General features: G+C 58.1%; 2 protein-coding genes across 2 annotated transcripts; one reads left to right on the forward strand and one right to left on the reverse strand.

Moving 5' to 3' along the window:
• Positions 1 to 1196: 1196 nt before the first annotated feature.
• Positions 1197 to 5245, reverse strand: LOC120238039 (WAS/WASL-interacting protein family member 3-like). The gene is made up of 3 exons (XM_039241621.1): positions 5198 to 5245; positions 4002 to 4259; positions 1197 to 3530 (listed from the first exon to the last, which is right to left on the reverse strand). Exons 1-3 carry the CDS (start codon positions 5243 to 5245, stop codon positions 2949 to 2951), a joined length of 888 nt encoding a protein of 295 aa, XP_039097552.1. The 3' UTR covers positions 1197 to 2948.
• A 2035-nt stretch (positions 5246 to 7280) lies between these two features.
• On the forward strand, positions 7281 to 10363 carry IRX3 (iroquois homeobox 3). Its single transcript, XM_039241262.1, has 4 exons — positions 7281 to 7911; positions 8092 to 9214; positions 9397 to 9463; positions 9925 to 10363. Exons 1-4 carry the CDS (start codon positions 7645 to 7647, stop codon positions 9977 to 9979), a joined length of 1512 nt encoding a protein of 503 aa, XP_039097193.1. The 5' UTR covers positions 7281 to 7644; the 3' UTR covers positions 9980 to 10363.
• The last annotated feature ends 8298 nt before the right edge of the window (positions 10364 to 18661 follow it).

Here is an 18661-nt window from a genome sequence, read left to right on the forward strand (position 1 = left end):
CTAATTGGCAAGCTTTGGCAAGCAATTCAAGTTTTCAAAAGCTCAGTGGAGGCCCACCTCCCCGCCCCTACCGCCACCACCAAAAGACTGCCTTGAGCAGAGGTCACTGTGATTCCCAACCTCCGGGGAATGCAGCTCCTCGGTGTGTCTTTAGGAATCGGAAATTTCCTGTGTGGAGGGGAGCAAAATGGAACTCGGGTCCAACAAGAGGCAAGGAACAGGTTCAAATACCTACAGTTAGGCCTATGCAAACCAGACCACCTTCTCCCCATTCCCAAGCGGGGATAGTGCATCCTTGACCTCAGCCGTGTTTTTGCCCAGGTCCTCTTCAAATATTTACACGAACTGTAAGGATCAAGGTGAAGGGAAAACCCTACAGCCTGGCTGCCCTTTCCCTTCCTTCAAACCAGGGATGTGCCTTCAAATACCTCCTTCCCTAGTCCTTGAAAGACCTTGGTCTTCCTCCCAGAGGAATCATAGTCAAAAACATCAGATGAGCTTCCAGTCGGGACTTTGCCAAGTTCTCTAAGCCTCAGTTTCCCCATCACTAAGATAAGTGCTGGGTCATTCCTCAGCTTTGTGCAAAGTAGAGAAAGGCTCGTCTCTTCCAGTGAGGCCCCGAGCTGAGGCACTAGCTTGATGAGTCCAGAAAGACTGGACTTCAGGACTCTTTTTGCCCCTCAGCTGGGTGCCTTGTTCAGTGAGCAGCCTGCACAACCATTCAGGGACACCCTGGATCATCTCCCTTTTATAGACTTTAAATGTGATACTGTTTAACACACAGTATTTGCGACAATGCTTAACACAATTATTGGGTAAATAATAATAACTCAGGGGCGCCTGGGTGGCTTGGTCGGTTAAGCGTCCGACTTTCGCTTGGGTCATGATCTCGCGGTTCGTGGGTTCGAGCCCCGCGTCGGGCTCTGTGCTGACTGCCAGCTCAGAGCCTGGAGCCTGTTTCAGTCTGTGACTCCCTCTCTCTCTGACCCTCCCCTGCTCACGCTGTCTCTCTCTCTCTCCTAGAAATAAATAAAAAAATATTTAAAAAAAAATAATAATAACTCAACATGTTTCTATTTAATCCTAATTTTTTTACATACTCTTTAGCAGAGAATGATATTACTAAACCCTATTCCACTGCAGCCTTTGGGGTCCTCAATATGATTTATCTTAGAGACAGAGAATTCATATTGTTGAATAATAAGAAGCATTCCCTTTTCGATTTGCTCATCGCTTCTGAAAAAGATCCAGTATTTAATACTCTCAACACTTGCTAATCAATACACACACGCACACACACACACACACGCACACACACACACACACACTCTAGAAGTGATTCCCAAGCAAGCAACATGGCTCAAATGTTTCAGATCACTTGATTTTAGTTGTTTTTATCTTTTCCTATTTCCCTTTATGGTGAGTAAGAACTGCTTTTCAATTTACAGTAGCAGTATGGGGTTTTTGTTTCCCAAAACATGTATTTAAGTATTTAAAATGAGTCAACTTAAGGAAAAATGTTAAACAAATAACAGTAGAGGTGGTAGTGGAGGGTTTGAAGTTTGGGAAACTCGACACCACTGATTTCAGACAAGGCCAGATCTAGATGTTTTCTCTGCTTTCCCGGCTTCGAATTGGAAGGACGATGGGGGCTTAGGGCGAATGTCTAACACTCAAGGGTCCCTGCTGGGCTGGACCTGAGCTCGGTATCCGCGCCCTTCTGACTTTTCCAGCATTCAGTTCCCTTCGAGCTCAACTCAGAGTTTGCTCCGGGAAGCTTCTGACTTCATAAACCGTCACCTATTTGAGAGGCAGGCCCGGTCCCATCCCTTCCCAGGGAGGGACAGGCCCCTCTAGAATGGCTGGGTTCTCCAAGTCCGCTCCGTCAGGCTGAGCCCAGGCGGGAGCCACCTAGGGACAACGCAGGGGCCTGTGCGCCACCTTCCCTGGCCCAGCGAAGCCGCTGCGCCCTTCCAGATTCAGGAGCCAGCGGAGCAGGGCACACAATGAGGCTGTGTTTGATCCCGCGCCGTCGTGTCCCTCGGAACCGCAAACAATTTATTGCCACTAGACGACGTGGTCAGGCACTCATTTCCTGGTGGCGCTCCATCACAGGTCTCGAAATATCAGGGGAGGGGGGCCCAGAGGCCCACGGGCCGGCCGGGGCTGGGGGGTGGAGGGGGGCAGGCACGAGGGATCCTGAGGGATCCTTCGCGAGCGAGGCGGGGGTCCCTTAACGAGGCCTTAATGAGGGGGAGCGCGCCGGCCTTTGTGGAGAAGCAGCCTAAGGAGGCGGCGGCCGGGCCGAGCCCTCCGGAGAGGTCACTTCCTCCCCGGGGCCGATGCCGGCGATCCCGTGGAGGGCCAGCTGCGGCCACCAGGCCAGGTGCCCACTGCGGGCTCTCTTGGGCCCGCGCCACCCTCGCCGGCCCCGAATTGCGGCCGGAAACGCAGCATTTCCATGCAACAATGCAAACGCGCTCATTACCATCTCCTCAATATGCATGAAGAAAACGCGCGAGGCTGGCCGAGCCCCATCACCCGGCTCTGGCCTCGGCATCCAATAAGGCGACATATTCATCTCCCAAGATGGATGAGGAGGGGGCGCCGCGGGGAAGGCAGATCCACGGGGGGAGGGGACACGTCCCGGGGAGGAAGACGGGAAGAGAGAAGATACACGCGGAGGAGAGAGCCTGAGGGGCCGACCAAGGAACAGGGGAAGGGAACAGATTAGGATGAACGAAAGAAAGAAAAGGTGGAAGGAGAAATGAGAGCGAGGGCAGGGACGGTCACGGAGGCAGACGGAGATAAAAGGAGACCAAATAAGAGAAGGGAGAAGGTGCAAAACTGAGTAAAGTAACTGCAAAGTGGTCCCGGGGAGCGAAGGAAACAACGAAATGGGGAGCGCGGAGGAAAGAATGAAAAGGAATGGCTTAGAGATCGAATACCTAGGAAGTGGGACAGACAGACACCGACGGGGCGAGGGAAACAAAGGAGAGGGAGGCAGTCGAACAGCTCAAGTCAGGTGGGAAAAGGATGATCGTGGCGAGGTAAAGAAAAATCAGATCACTTGCGCTGAAGGCCAGGTTTTCCGTACCCGCCATCCTGTGCGCTGCGAGTCTCCGGCGGCTCGGAGACCCCGGGGCGCGGGCCAGATGGGGGACGCGCGGGGGCGCAGCGGGGACCCCGGGGCCGCCCGCCGGCCTCGCACCCCTCCTTGGGCGGCCCGGCAGGCTGCGGGGTGCCAGGGCCTGACTTGGGGCCCACTCTGCGCGTCGCAGCTGCCGTGGCCGGCCGGGCGGCCTCTCCCTCGCCGAGAGCAAAGTTGGCAAAGTTTCTCCCGAAGCTTCTCGGGATGCAGGGACCGGCTCCGAGGCCCCGGCGGCCGGGGGGAGAGGCAGCCGGTTCTGGGGCGGCTCTGGAGGCCGCCGGACCGCGCCTCCTGGGATGCCCGGGGTCCGGATTCCGGCCTGACGCAAATCCCTCCCGGTGAGAACGCCAGGCCGCGCACTCCAGTGTCCGCAAGGCTGCTAATAGCGGAGAGAGAGAGAATGCGGAAGAGAGAGAGAGAGAGGGAGAGAGAGAGAAGAAGAAGAAGAAAAAAAAATATTCTCAGCTCAATTTAAGTCTCATGGAAAGGGCTTACAACTGTAATTAAATCATTAAATTCTTGTCTACGCTTCACAGAGCGGAGAGAAATTAACTTCCCACCAACCTCATTTTCTATTTGAACATGAAATAATGATTTTCTGCCCGTCTAATTACAAAGCCAACATCTGATCAAGCCAGCATCCAGAGGGGATTATCGCATGCACGAGTATTAGACCTCATTACCAGCTTGAGTGCAAAATTATTACATCTTGTAATTGGATGGTGAGATTTATATACAGATCGGCCCGGTTTCTGTAAGATTGTAATTACAAGCTTCGTTGGTTAGCTACTTATCAGAACTTTGCAGGAAAACAAAACAAATGACTGAGGAAAACGAGCATTTCATTAACCTGTAACCCGAGCGCGGGGGGAGGGAGCGGTGGGAGCGTGCGCCGCGGCGTCTGCAGGAAGCGGAGGGATCGCCGGTCGCACTGCAGCTCTGGGATTTCGGTTCTGGGAGCGAAGGACAGAAGATGGGCCTCGGCAGGGAGACCTAGGGCGGCGGCGGCGCCCCCCGACGGGGACGCGCGCGCACCGTGGGGCTGGGAGAGGAGGGGGCGGGAAGGGGCCCGGTGGCTAGCTGCTCGCTTTCCGAGCGCGGCGCTGCCCTATAGCCTGGCGGGCCGCGGGCCTCGGGCACACGTCGGGCCGCGCGGCCCCAGGTGCGAGTCCAGCGAACGCAGCTGTGTGCACCAAACGTGTGCTATGGACACGCTCTCCGTGCACTGCCACGCTCTGGGCCGCGTAGAGAGAGCGTCTACAGCAAGCCTCCGAAGCGCTTTGTGCGCTGGGAACTTTGGAAGAAGGCGAAAAGACGGAGAAGCTTTTGTGTGCGGCACGCTTGTGCGCGCATGCCTTTCCCAAATCAACTTCCCGTGCACCTGCTGTTCCTCCCTGTGCGAGTGTCACTTTGACCGCATCCCTTGGATTAAAAAGCTCTGGAAATGGGTCGACTGCCCTCGAACCCGAGAGTTCAGTCTTGAGCCGGGCTCCGTTGGCCGGGTCGAGTTGGGGAGCCAGGGACACGTCGGGGCTCGGCCGCCTAGGACGCTGAGTCCCGACGTGAAGCGCGGACCGCCCTGGCCGGGGCGGGGCTGATCTCTGCTGGACACTAGGGTAGTGAAGAGGCGGCTTCTGCTCGGGACCTGGGCGCCTTCTTGAGTACGTGTATGGGTCTGGGGTTTCGGGGTGCCCTCCCGGCTATGGGCGCCCCCGGACCTGCGTGGTTGGTTCACTGAGAACAACCTCGCCCCTTTCCTGGCCTCCTTCCCCGTCTCCCGCAGCTGGACGCAGCCAGGTCAATAGCTGGTTAAAGCGGAAGAAGCATCTCCGGGGCTCATGGTTTTTCTCTTTTCCTTCTGGAAGAGCTGAGTTAAATAGCGAGCGTCTCATCCGGGCATATACAGCGCAGCCCCAGAGTCTCCACCTCGGAATCTAGCTCTTGGCTCGCGCAGGTCTGGTGCCACCACTTTGCGCAAACTCTAGGGTTCAGGGCCGTCTAGGCTCGAGGTCTGCCACCTAGAAACACTCCGGGAAATAATGTTACCTTCAAATTTGTAAGCCCTGAGATTTTCCGCGAGAAGGTGAGCCCCATGATTCCCTATGCCATTTGGCTTAGAGGTTTAACTGTAAACGAAATCAGGCGCCGGGAAACATTTCAAAGCCAGAGCTTCCCCCGATATCTCCTTCTCTGGAGAGACTCCAGCTTAAGGCCAACGCCAGGTATCAGGAAAAGAAGCAGGTGGGGAGGAGATATGGGAAAGGGCTCGACCGAATTTGAGGAATTTGAAAAGGCCACACAAGTCAGTTTCCCCAATCGAACCCCAAACCTAGTCTCCCGCAAACTTTGCCTTGTCTTCCCCCCATTTTTCTCTGGAACCGCCGCCCCCGCGCGAAGACCGGTGAAGGGGGGAGGGGCGGGGAGTGGGAAGTGGGGTCAAAACTGGGAGTTCATTCCTCAACTGGACTGACTGCCCAAAGCCGCTTGGACCAAAGATAGCCGGGGCCAGGAGTCTCGGATCCCTTTACTCTGATGGAATTCGGATTCAATTGCTCTCTCCATCAGCGCGCGGCGGCCAGTTTCCGCCTCGCAGCCCGAACTGGCCCCTCCAGGACAGAGTCGCCGCCCTCGTGTTGTCCCGGGAGCGCCCCCGCGGCAGGCCTGGCCTGTGCGTCAGCCGCAGTCGCGGCCTAAAGCTTTTAGCCCAGAGCCTCAACGATTCCGGGAATGTCAATCCCGCTGTCGGTTGCACGCCCTAATCCCTGAAGGTGGGCGTTCGGATACTGGGATTTCAGGTTTGATTTAGGAAATATTCCACCGTAGAACTAAAAGTCTTGCCTCCCACCCCCACCCGAGACGGTGATAGGATCCGTACAGAAAGAAAACAGGTTGGCACGGTGACCGGGGCGCAGAGGAAGGGGTAGTGAAAGGAAGGATGTCTACCGACCGAAAATTCCAGTATACAAACTTCCCGGAGCGCTCTCGGAAAGTTCCTGGGGCTTCTGCCACCGGCTCTCTGCTCCTCCCCCATCGCACACCCGCTTAGGGCACCCGTAGGCTCCACTTCCCAGGCGTGGCTCCCCAGGGCCCCGGGGGGGTCCACACTTCAGCCCCTCCAAAGGCAGAGCCCGCCATTTCTAATAAGAGATTCGCACCCGGACACCCGAGGCGTTGAAGTAGCTGGGTAGGGGGGCTGCTTCGCTCCCCTGGGCAATGAGATGGCCTTTGAAGATTCGACCAGAACGCACCCCTTCACCCCTCGCGCGTTCTTCTAGCTATTTCCCTACGCCGCTGACACTGTCCGGAGTCTAGAGGCGCGAGCCGAAAAGGGGGTCCGGGCCGCGGAGAGCCCCGGCGCCCGCCCCGGACCAGGATCTGGTCCAGACCCAGGCCCCGCGCTGAGGCTGGGGGCGGGGGGGGGGTGGAGAGGTACCGAGGGGAGGGCAGCGGGGAGGGGCGAGCTGACCCCGTGCTAACCCGCGTCCCAGCGCCTCCCGCTCCCCCTCCCCGCGCAGGCCGGAGGGGGCGGGCGAGGACTCCGAGCGCCCGGGCCCGCGTCCCCGCCCCGCCCCGCCCCGCCCCGCGCGCCGTGTCCTCCGGGGTGGGCGGCCCCGCCTGGAAGGCGCCCAGGCGATTGGAGACTCGGGAAGGAGACGCGAGGAAAAGTCGAATAAGAGGGCGCGACGTCAGACCCGAGATTTGGGGAAGGGCAAGGGAGGAGGTGAGGGCGGGGACGGACACACAGACTTAGACACAGATCTACGGACTCACACCCCCGCACGGCACCCTAAGTGTCCCCAACTTTAGGCCGCCTGAGCCCGGGGCGCCGAAGCCAGGGCTGGGGGTGAGGTGGGGGGGGGGGGGAGAGTGCCGTGGGAGTAGAGAGAGAGAGAGAGAGATAAAAACAGGGGTGAAGAAAGAGTGAAGGGAACAGAAAGGGGAGAAGAGAAAAGGGACTAGAGAGAACGGGAAAGGAGAGAGAACAGAGTTTCCGATCGTCCTGGAGAGTGAACGAGCCCGAAGGAGCGGAAGCGATCCTAGGGGGGAGAGGAGCGCAGAGAGGGAGGGGAGAGGAAGGGCGAGGTGGGGGAGTACAAACTAGAGGAGGGTGAAGGAAGCGAGGCGCGACTCTGCTCGGGGAGAGGAGGGCGGCGAGGAGCGAGGCGCGCGCAGAGGCGGCTCGGGCTGCCGAGAGGAGGGAGCGCGGCGCAGAGAGGAGGGGCTTGCGGGCCCGTAGAAATGTCAATCAGAGCCCGGAGCCCCGGGAATCTCCGCCAATCTGTTCGGACCTGACCTGGCTCCTCGCCGCCGCCGCCGCCGCCGCCGCCGCCGCCGCCGCCGCCGCGGAGCAGATCCATAGGCGAACGCGGAGCGCTGCGCAGCGCGGCCCCAGCCCGGCCCAGCCCCCGATGCGCGCCGGAGCCCGCGGGCGGCGCTGAGCAGGGCGGCCCCGGGGGCCGGGCCCCCTCTCCGTCCGTGCCCCGCGGGCCACCATGTCCTTCCCCCAGCTCGGATACCAGTACATCCGCCCGCTCTACCCACCCGAGCGCCCGGGGGCCGCCGGCGGCGGCGGCAGCGCTGGAGCCCGGGGCGGCCCGGGAGCCGGAGCCTCGGAGCTGGCCGCCTCGGGGTCCCTGTCCAACGTGCTCTCCTCCGTGTACGGGGCGCCCTACGCAGCCGCGGCAGCGGCGGCCGCCGCCGCCCAAGGCTACGGTGCCTTTCTGCCCTACGCCGCCGAGCTGCCCATCTTCCCGCAGCTGGTAAGCGCCCAGGGAGCCGGAGGGCGGTGGGGGGAGGGCTGGTTCTGGGCCGCGCGGGGCGAGGTGGAGCGCGCGGGAGTGGAGCGGCGGGGCCCGGGCCGGGGAGGGTGGAGGCGGCGACGGCTAGGGCTCACCCGTGCTCCCACCGCGCGTGTCCCTTCCTTCTCCATGTGCGTACAGGGCGCGCAGTACGAGCTGAAAGACAGCCCGGGGGTGCAGCATCCGGCCGCGGCCGCTGCGTTTCCGCACCCGCACCCTGCCTTCTACCCGTATGGCCAGTACCAGTTCGGGGACCCGTCCCGTCCCAAGAACGCCACCCGGGAGAGCACCTCCACGCTCAAGGCCTGGCTGAACGAGCACCGCAAGAACCCCTACCCCACCAAGGGCGAGAAGATCATGCTGGCCATCATCACCAAGATGACCCTCACCCAGGTGTCCACCTGGTTCGCCAACGCGCGCCGGCGCCTCAAGAAGGAGAACAAGATGACGTGGGCGCCCCGCAGCCGCACCGACGAGGAGGGGAACGCTTACGGCAGCGAGCGCGAGGAGGAAGACGAAGAGGAGGACGACGAAGACGGCAAACGCGAACTGGAGCTGGAGGAGGAGGAGGGGCTCGTGGGGGAGGAGGAAGACACGGGGGGCGAGGGCCTGGCGGACGACGACGACGACGAGGAGATCGACTTGGAGAACTTAGACGGCGCGGCCGCGGGGCCCGAGCTGGCCTTGGCCGGGGCGGCGCACCGGGACGGCGACCTCGGCCTGAGACCCATGGCGGACCCCAAGAACAGCGACTCGGACGACAGCTCCGAGGGCTTGGAGGAGCGCCCCTTGCCCGTGTTGAGTCTGGCCCCGGCGCCACCGCCGGTGCCCGCCGTTCTGCCGTCTCCGCCCTCGCCTCCTGCGGGCCTGGACCCCTGCGCTCCCGCACCAGCGCCCTCCTCAGCCCTGCAAAAACCCAAGATCTGGTCCCTGGCCGAGACGGCCACGAGCCCGGACAACCCGCGCCGCTCGCCTCCGGGCGCGGGGGCTTCTCCCCCGGGGGCAGCCGTCGCGCCCCCAGCCCTGCAGCTCTCTCCGGCCGCCGCGGCCGCCGCGGCTCACAGACTCGTCTCGGCGCCGCTGGGCAAGTTCCCCGCTTGGACCAACCGGCCGTTCCCAGGCCCTACGCCGGGCCCCCGCCCGCACCCGCTCTCCCTGCTCGGCTCGGCCCCTCCACACCTGCTGGGACTTCCCGGAGCCGCGGGCCACCCGGCCGCCGCCGCCGCCGCCTTCGCTCGGCCGGCGGAGCCCGAGGGCGGAGCAGGTGACTACGGAGCGCAGCGGCGGAGGGAGGCGCTGGGTCCTGGGGGTCGCGCCGCGGCCCGCGGAGCCGGGCAGGACCCCGGGGGGCGCAGGGCGCTTACCACCCCGCGCCTGCCTCCCGCGGCCCCGAGCGCTGCCACGGAGCTCTCTAAAGGCCCCCCTTTTCCTTCCCCGCTCCCCTAGATCGCTGTAGTGCCTTGGAAGTGGAGAAAAAGTTACTCAAGACAGCTTTCCAGCCCGTGCCCAGGCGGTAAGAGACCCCGCGGTGGGGGCGGCGGGGGGCACGCGAGTGGGCGAGGCGCGAACGCGGAGCCCCGAGGCTTTTGCCCCCGGGGAATGCGGCCTCGGGGACGGGCTCTAAAAAGGGGACAAGACCCACACCCTCCGTTGTGCCCGCGGGCCCAGAGAGGCCTGGGCAACCCAGTCCGTGCCCAGGGCACGGCGCGGTCGGAACCCGAACCTGGCCGGGGCAGCGGGCCATTGAGGCGGGCGGCGGCTCTGGGAAGCCCACTCGGAGGTCTTCAAGCCGGGACCTCGGGTCCTGACTCCTTCCCAACCTTCTGATAGTCAAACGGAAGCTGCACCTCATCTGACGCCCAGACACCCCCAAGCCCCCCAGCCTCAGGCCCAGGTTGGGTGTCCCAGCCCGCGGCGGCAGCGTCGGGGCCCCGAGCGCTCACGTCCTTTGCTACCCCTGCTTCTCTCTTCCAGGCCCCAGAACCACCTGGATGCCGCTCTGGTCTTATCGGCTCTCTCCTCATCCTAGTACTTATTTTTAAAAATTTTCAATCGTTGTAATAATTGTAAAAAAAAAAATCTCTCTGTATAGTTATGACTTGTAAGCATGTCCGTGTATGAATACCTAAAAAACAAAACTAGGCAAAAAGAAAAAAAAAAAAAAAAGAAATAAAACAAGTCCCCCTCAGTCTTCCCCAAGTGGCTTCTGTACCCCACGATAGCTGAGTTTGTGAGGGGTTTTTATTTTGTCGTTGCTGTTGGGTTGATTTTGGGGGGTGGAGTTTGGTGAGGATAAGCGCGTCTGACTTTTTTTTTTGTATATACAGAAAAATGTACATATGTGTGAACCAAATTGTACAAGAAAGTATCTATTTTTGGCTAAATAAATGAGCTGTTGCCACTTTGACTATAACCCGCCTGTCTGCCCCCCACCCCCTCCACCCCCCGGGGACAGATCTAGTTGGTTTTTGTTTTGTTTTGTTTTGTTTTGTTTTGTTTTGTTTTATGGGCTCCCCCCCCCAACTCCCCATGTTTGAAGAGTCGCTGGACTCAGCGGAAAAGAAGGAGAGTCAGGAGCCTGTGATCGGAAGAGCACAGAGGCCCAGGAGACACAGAGGTGGCGGGGCTGGGGGCACCGGGGAGGCGAGGCAGTTGGAGAAGTAGGTGGGGTGCCCCAGGGAAAGGTCTGGGGAGACAGCTGGGGAAACTCTACCAGATGGCCTCCGGAGGAGCCTGGGGAGTCGGGCCCACCCGTCGGCCCACTGGATCAACTCAGGGCTTTGGGGCCTGCTCCCGCAGCAGAGCAGAAAGACTCAGAGAAGGATCTGGATGCGGAAAGGTTAGATTGGGGGCTTTCCATGAGTCGCGCGCCCCCATTCTTAGATAGGCACAATTGAGGTTCCCTCAGTCTTATGTCAGGACATGTGCAAGCTCAGTTCAAGCTCTTTCCAACCTTGCTGCACCCTTAGACTCCTCCTTATAGGTGCAAGGGTGTGGGGTGGCGGTGAGTAGGGGCTGGGGAGAAACGGGGACCTGGGGGTGCAAAGCATTTCCTCTTAGTGACTGTGCCCAGGCCCGAATTGAGAGTGGGGGGGACCCGAGGCCCGGTGGCCTCTGTGCACCTTGGTGCCCCAGTGGGTTTTCCCTCAAGTGCCCTGGAAGGGCAGCTTTCTAGGGTGCTGGTGGGGGTGCAGAGGTGTGGGGTGTTGGGGGCCCGCTGTACGCTGATCCAGCCGGGATTCAGGCTCCGCAGCCCCGTCAGGGGGTGGCCAGGCGGGGGGAGGGAGCTGGGAAATTTGGGGCTGGAGCTCCCTCTACAGGACAAAAGGGCCACTCAGCTCCTGCCTTAGCGGCCTCTCCAGCCTCTCCAGCCAGGCCGGCCCTGGCCGGCCCAGGGCCAGTTTGTCGCCTTCTTGTTTTCTCTTTCAGTCCGCCAGGCTTGCCCAACTTGGACTTGAACAAGTTGTGGGGAGCGCTGGAAGAGTGCCGCCTTGGGCGCCAAGTGGAGGGTACCTTTTTTTTTTTTTTATTTAATCTCCTTCCTCATGTTTAGTTAGTAAATTTAGTTAGTACATTTTTTTAGTTAGTAAATTTAGCCCCGCGTGGAGCCTGTGACAGTCTCGTGGCTTCGTGGGGCGGGCGGGGGGAGGGTTCGCACGCCTGAAGCCACATTGCAAGGCACGGAATTATGTATATCGTACACCTGCAGCTTGGGCAGGAGCCTGGGCCAGGTGGGGACCCATCCATGCTGGGGGGAGGGGCAGTGGCCAGCCGGAGCTCCATGGACGCTGGGGAGTCGGGGTGTGGTGGCCGGTCCAGGAGCAAGTGGGTCTGGTGGTGGCTAGTCGGTGGCCTTTCACAGAGGCCTGGTTAAACAGAGGCTGACATCCAGGCAAAGCTGTTCTGAGGCTGGAGTCCCCCCTCCTCCCCCTCCCCCAGAGGTGAGAGATGTTTCTTGGGCTCCCTCCTCTCCCAGCTTTGATTACTGGTGTTTATAGGTCCAGACTCCTTCCCAGGACTCAGATACAGGCTGTGGTCCAGCTCAGGCCCTGGCCCCATGGTACAGGCTTCAACTGCCTGGGCCTTGAACCTCAGAGCCCAGGGCCTCAGGGCAAGGCAGAGGCCTCCGCTGGTGGGCATGAGTATCTTTAGGTGGACAGCACCACTGATAGCCCGGCAGCTATGGCCTCGCCAGCTTTGCTGTCTCACAGACCTAGGTCCCTTGTCTATGTCCCGGGGATCTCTGGGCAGATCACTGACTTCTCCGTGCTGTGTGTCCTCAACTGTGAAATGAGAATGATGATGCCTACCCCACCGGGTGGATGTGCAGATGAGAGACCAAGAATGCCCCAGGCTGCTATGTGGTAGTGAGGGTCAAATCGCTCTAGTATTACTAATGCTCTGTTCTAGAATCTCAGACCCCTCTCCTCAACTCCGGACAATATTCTGCTCGCCCGCTCCCATTGGCCGTAACAGTGAGGTGTCAGCCTCCAGGCATCTCGGGACCCAGCTCGACCCAGGGAGAAAGGAAGGGAGAGATGGCTCCCCAGGCAGGGGCGATCAAGGAGAGGGGTGATGGTAGAAGTCCGCCGGCCTTGTCACATGGACCGTCCAGAAGGGCCACCAAGGGAGGAGGGAAAGCATCTGTTCGCAGGGAGAGGGGTGTGGGGAGGCCAAGCCGGGCTCAGAGAGGTCTCACCCCCTGGCCTCGGCGGCCCTCCAGTGAAAACCCCACGGCCTGCTCACCTCTTCAGCCCAGCTCATTCCAGGGATCATGGCCCTTGGCTGAGACCCGTCCCGCCCCCCGAAAGGGCAGTGTGTGGACATACCAGTGGAGAGCCGGGAAAACCCGTGTATGTGTGTCCTTTCTGTCTCACAGAATACACAAGCCTTCACGTGGCCCCAGATCGACCCCCAGAAGGTGACGCCATCCAGACAAAGAGGCCTAAAAAAGGGAAGAGAAGGCTGCTCCCCTCCCCCACTCCCCAGGGAGCTGGTCCTTGGTCCTTCACCCTGAACTGTCCCTTCCTGTCCCTCCATCCTTTGTTGTGTGGCCCTCAAACTTCACAAAGAGAAAGGAAGCTGGAAGCATAGGACTCACAGAGGGAGAGAGTGAGACACACACACACACACACACACACACAGAGAAGGAAGCCAGAGAGAGAAGAGAGAGAGAATACATGGGAATCTTATCCTGGGTCCTGATTAAGCTTCAATTAGAAATAAAACATGTCAATCACTCCACCCAGAAGGGGCTCCCGCTGTCGAGGCTGGTTATGCAGAGCGCGCCAAGGTGTGTGGGGATAATCAATTAGGTCAGAGGAAGGAGTGTATGTCACCGCTTTCCTCATTATCTGCACGAAGCTGGAGGTAGGGGTGCATCACTGGGCCAGCGAGCCAGAGGAGAATAAAATTATCTCCCTAAGTGATGGCCCCGTTCGCGGTTTCCAATTGAATTTATTTTCGCTGGGATACAGGGAGGTGGACGCGGGGTCCAGGCAGAGGGTAATATGGAAAAAGAGCACAGCAGAGGCTTCCCGGAGAGGGAGGGGCGCTCCAGCCACTCACCTGCTCCAGGTGAGGAGCGAGGAGAAGGGCAGGGCCTCGACTACAGGGCTGGTGGTCTCCAGGCCCCCTGGAGGGTCCGCTGTCTCAGGCCCGAGGCCAGGAAGGGAAGCAGCAGGGATCGGAGGCTTGGATGGGAATCGGAGATCAGCCGTCCTCGCTGACTTGTTGGGACTTCCCACCAGAAACTCCGGCGTTGGGCCCGACTATTTGTCTCCTTCGAGAAATGCGCTCTGCGTCCTATATAACACCTGGCTGCACGCACCCTCTAACTCTACCCAATGAACAAGGACAACCTCAGGTGTGCCCCAGTTGCATCTGCGGCCAGAGATAATCCAACTCGAGTGGAAGAAAGTGTCATCCCGACTCCGGGCTCCACCTTCACCTGGGATTGGATTAGACGGATCTGTTCCAGGCCAAGGCTGGCGAGTACGAGGGATAAACGGAGGGACCGCATAACCTCTCCGGATGCTGCCTCCCGACCCGGATTTGCCACTGTCATCGCAGCCAGCCAGCCAGCCAACGGGACCACACTGCAAACGTCCATCTATTGCGTGGCCAGCCTAGCTTTAAGGCACCTGCTTCCTTCAGGACGGAGGCTCCAGCCCTTCTGAAAAGCATCCCGATTGTTTGCATGGAAGCCCCCCACCCCTGTCCATGGCATCTCTTCTCGAGGGTGGGGGGGGGTGAGTACCCAGGGCAGGGTGGGGAAGAGGTCCTGAGACGGACCATCTCCACTGGGCGATGCCCGCACTCCCGGGACATAGGGCGAAGTGCGGGGATATTTCCCATTGTCATGCCTGGGGAGGGTGGCGATCAGGAAGGCCGCTGACACCAAGGATGCCGTCCCACGAGGCCCAGGCCAGCCCGACAGCAGAGAATTATGGGGTCCAGAGTGTCCATAGGCTGCGGTTGAGGAACCTAGAACTTGAGGGAGGGGAGAGGTGTCTGAGGGCGATCGCAGCGGGTACTTTCTCCCGGAGACCCCAGGCCTGTGGAGGGAAACATTAAAGAAGGATGCTAAATGGGGCCGCTTTCGGCTTTTGAAACATTTTGGGGGGCCACGGGGATGAGAAAGCGTAAACAGGAAACTTTGCCAGCCTGAGAAAGAGAAAGGCGTTTCAACTCCCTGAGCCGCTGGAGGTGGGGCCGTCTCAGGAGAGAGAGAGACAGTCTTCTCCAAAGAGGATGTGTGTCTGGAAAGTTGAGGCCTTGCTCCCTGGATATTTATATCAGGAGCAGGTTACGGGAACCTTCTCCCAGATGAAAGCCCAGCTCCTGTGGTTTTTTGCCTCGTAATTATCGCCACCTCTTAACTGCTGCCAGCCCTTCCTGCACTTAAATGCGTCTATTTATTTACTCGCCTGTTTTACCCGGGGGTGTCCGTGTGCGTGTGCGCGCCCCCGTGTGCATGGGTGTGTGTGTCCCATGTCAGGGAGCAGGAGGGAGACACAAGCAGGGGAAGGTGTGACTCGGGCGGCCGGGCCCGTCTAGGACGGGCAGGCTGTGATTTCATGGCTTTTGTGCCGGCGGCGAGCCCCGCATTCTCCCGCCGCTCCCGGCCGCTAACAAGTGGGCCCACAGCCCTCCGGGGCCTTTGGAGTTCACTCATCTGAGAGATTGTGCTTTTCCCAGCCGCTCAGATTTATTTTGCTAAAGTTACAGGGCAATTATGGAAATGCGCCCTTTGAAGCCGGGCTGATTTCTCTTTATTTCCTTCTCCCTGACAAAGCACGGCCTCCCTGCCTCTTGTGGGCTTTTTTTTTTTTCTTTCCTGCTCTCTCTCTCTCTCTCTCTCTTTCCTCTCTCTTTTTTTCTGATAATTCTTAGATAGCGGGAGTTTCCAGGGGTAATTTGAAAACATCTTTGGAACGGTGCTAAAATGTGCGTCGATTAAAATGACGCTACTATGGTTTTAACGTTATGGGTTTGTTTGGTTTTGTTTTGTTTTTAATGAGATGTTGATGGCCAGGAGGGGAGAAATGAATTCACAATAGCAAGGGACAGCCACCACAGGCCCAGATTGCTGGCCCGGGACAGTCCTGCCAGCCTGAGGCCTGGAGCGGGGAGGCCCGGGCCAGCCGGGCAGGCCACCTGGGGCCCGGGCCACCTGGGCCCCCCCTCCCAGGCCCCGGAATGTGTCACTCCACAAATTTAACAGGATGAACGCCCCGCTCCCCTTTCCTCGCACCTCTGGAATGAGAGGCCCAGACTCAACGGGGCTGTGTTTTCCGGGCTTTGTACATAATTTGTCACTGTAACACGGAATCTGGAGGCTCTGTGTGAACCAACCCAACTTACTCCTCTTCTCCCGCCCCACTTTGCTGGACTTGATGCAAGCGCATTGAGAAGTGTCTGAGCCCAGACGGTGTCGGCCTCCGTGCTGCCGAGGCCTTCGACGGAGTGAGTGGCCTGCGCGGTGTGCGGGAGCCTCCGTCTCTATTTTTTTGGAGTGGCTTTGCAGTTTCCTTTGTCCGTGTTTTTCTTTCCTCCTTCCTCCCTCCCTCCCTCCCTCCTTGTCTTTGGGGCTAATGGCTCATTATCTGTATACACACACCGACGGGAGTCTCATTACCTTCGAGGGCCAGGTGTTGGCCTCAGTGGCCAGAGTGGAGAATGAGAAACGGGGGCCCCTGGGGGCTCAGTCGGTTAAGTGTCTGACTACGGCTCAGGTCATGATCTCATACTTTCGTGAGTTCCAGCCCCGAATCGGGCTCTGCAGCAACAGCATGGAGCCTGCTTGGGATTCTCTCTCTCTCCCCTGCTCTCTCTCTGCCCCTCCCCCACACGTACTCTCTCTCTGTCTCAAAAGAGATAAATAAACCTAAAAAATTAAAAAATAAATAAAATACAGCAAAACAAATGAAATGGGGTTCAGGGCTTACTATTCCGTAGGCCTAACCATTCACTGCCCTCACCACTTTCCGTGAATTTTAGTTAATGTTCACACCTCCTGCTCGGGGGAACCCACTGAAGAAATTAAGGCTTAAAGAGAAGTTCAGCTTCAGAGACTCTTCTGGTACCAGGCAGAACATTCCAGAACATTCCATAGGGGATGCTCCTGTCTGAATGAAAAGGGTAATATACATTTGTTTGTATAAGGAGCTGGTGTGGTTGCCTGAAGGAAGGGACCCGGGCACCAGAAGGTCAAGGACAGGAGGAATATTTTTCAGTCTCTGTCCATTTGCTCCTTTTGATCCGTGTGAATGTATCAGCTCTTCAAAAACCTTTTTTGGTTTGTTTGTTTTTAAATAACAGGAATGCCTGAGAGAGTGTGTGAGACACAGACAGACAGACAGAAAGCTACTTCCCTGGATCTTACAGCATTCATTAATTCATTCCCTGACACCACAGAGAGTCCTCGAGTACCTGTGTGTGGGGCACCATGCCCCTTAGGGTGGGCCCTGCAATCAAATTGCCTTGGATCCAAGCCCAGCTCAGTGTGACCCTGAGCCACTGACTACACCTCTCTGAGCTTTGCTCCCTCATAACACAGAAAGAGTGATTATAATTTTACCACCCTCATTGGCTGTTGAGAGTATTAAATGAGCTAACTTGCACTTGGGACAGTGTGTGTACATAAGGATTTGCCTCGTGCATATGAATTACCTCATAAATTTACTTATATTATTTGTATTAATTATCCCACCAGCCTTGGGCAATCGGTATGACTGTCCCCATTTGTTAGATAGGTTACACCCAAACTCAGCCACTCAATGAGGCCGATAGGGGATAGAGCCAGCATTCTGATCAGAGTATTCATGAGCTCTGGAGTCTGCCCCTTGCTCGTGCAGTGAAATTTGGGGTGGACAGCCGGTCAGCTGTGACACTGCTTTGCTCCTGCCCCACCTGCCTACCGGATACCCTTGGGCCTGAACCTGTCTTGGATGGGCCAGGACCCTGGGTAGCCCCGACACACCCCTTCCCACTGCAGCCTGCCATTGCTGCCACGAAGCCAGTGAAATGAGAGGGCATGTGACCGGCTGTCACATGTGTCACAGGGATGACCTTGCATTTTTTGCCTTTAAATTAAAATTGGGGGGGGGCATCTGGGTGGGTCAGTCAGTTAAGCATCTGACTTCAGCTCAGGTCACGATCTTGCGGTTTGTGAGTTCGAGCCCCACATCGGGCTCTGTGCTGACAGCTCAGAGCCTGGAGTCTGCTTTTGATTCTGTGTCTCCCTCTCTTTCTGCCCCTCCCCCACTCACAGTCTGTCACTCCCTGTCAAAAATAAATAAGCATTAAAAAATTTTTAATAAAAATAATTTAAAAATTTTTTAAATGTTTTATTTATTTCTGAGACAGAGAGAGAGAGAGACAGTATGAGCAGGGGAGGGTCAGAGAGAGAGGGAGACACAGAATCTGAAATAGGCTCCAGGCTGTGAGCTGGCTATCAGCACAGAGCCTGACGCGGGGCTCGAACCAACAATCTGTGAGATCATGAACTGAGCCGAAATCAGACGCTTAACCGACTGAGCCACCCAGGCCCCCCTAAAATAAATTTAAAGATTTTAATAAGTACAGGACAGGGTGAGAATCTCCGTCCACTCATTCAATTCCTTCTCACCTTCTGTCCTGGTGGAAAGGGGTTCTCTGTAGAGTTGCACACCAGCGTTTTGCTGGAAGAGTCCATCCATGTTAGCAAAAGAAAGGCTAATCTGCCTTCCAGATCTTTCTACTCAGCATGTGCTCCCCGATCTCGGAAGCTTGTTAGAAATGCAGACCCTCAGGCCGCTCCCAGAGCCACTGGATCAGAATCTGCATCTTCCAAGGATCCCCTGCATGATGTGTGCATACATTGAAGCATGAGAAACACCAGTCCACGTGCTCTTCAGTAAAACATGTGGCCCTTCCAGAATGGAATGTTCCTGAACAGTCTCTGAGACTTGGACCTCCATGTGAGGGGCAGGACGGAGGATTCAGAAAGGAGAGTGGGGCAAGGAGGAGGAGAGGAAGGAATGAGAGAGGTCAAGGGAGAAGGTGCCCGGTGTTGACCCGCAGCTGAAGTTACCAGGATGAAAGACATATTTTGTGCCCTCCCCTATCTTTAAACATGTTCAGGGTTGGCTGTGAGTGACACTGGGCCACAGCCTCTGCCTACAAGCTTTCTAGATATTTCACAGCACGGGGGTATATGCACCGAGAA

The sequence above is a fragment of the Hyaena hyaena genome, unplaced genomic scaffold (assembly GCF_003009895.1).
Source record: "Hyaena hyaena isolate Hyena2069 unplaced genomic scaffold, ASM300989v1 scaffold_7, whole genome shotgun sequence".
NCBI classification, from domain to species: domain Eukaryota; kingdom Metazoa; phylum Chordata; class Mammalia; order Carnivora; family Hyaenidae; genus Hyaena; species Hyaena hyaena.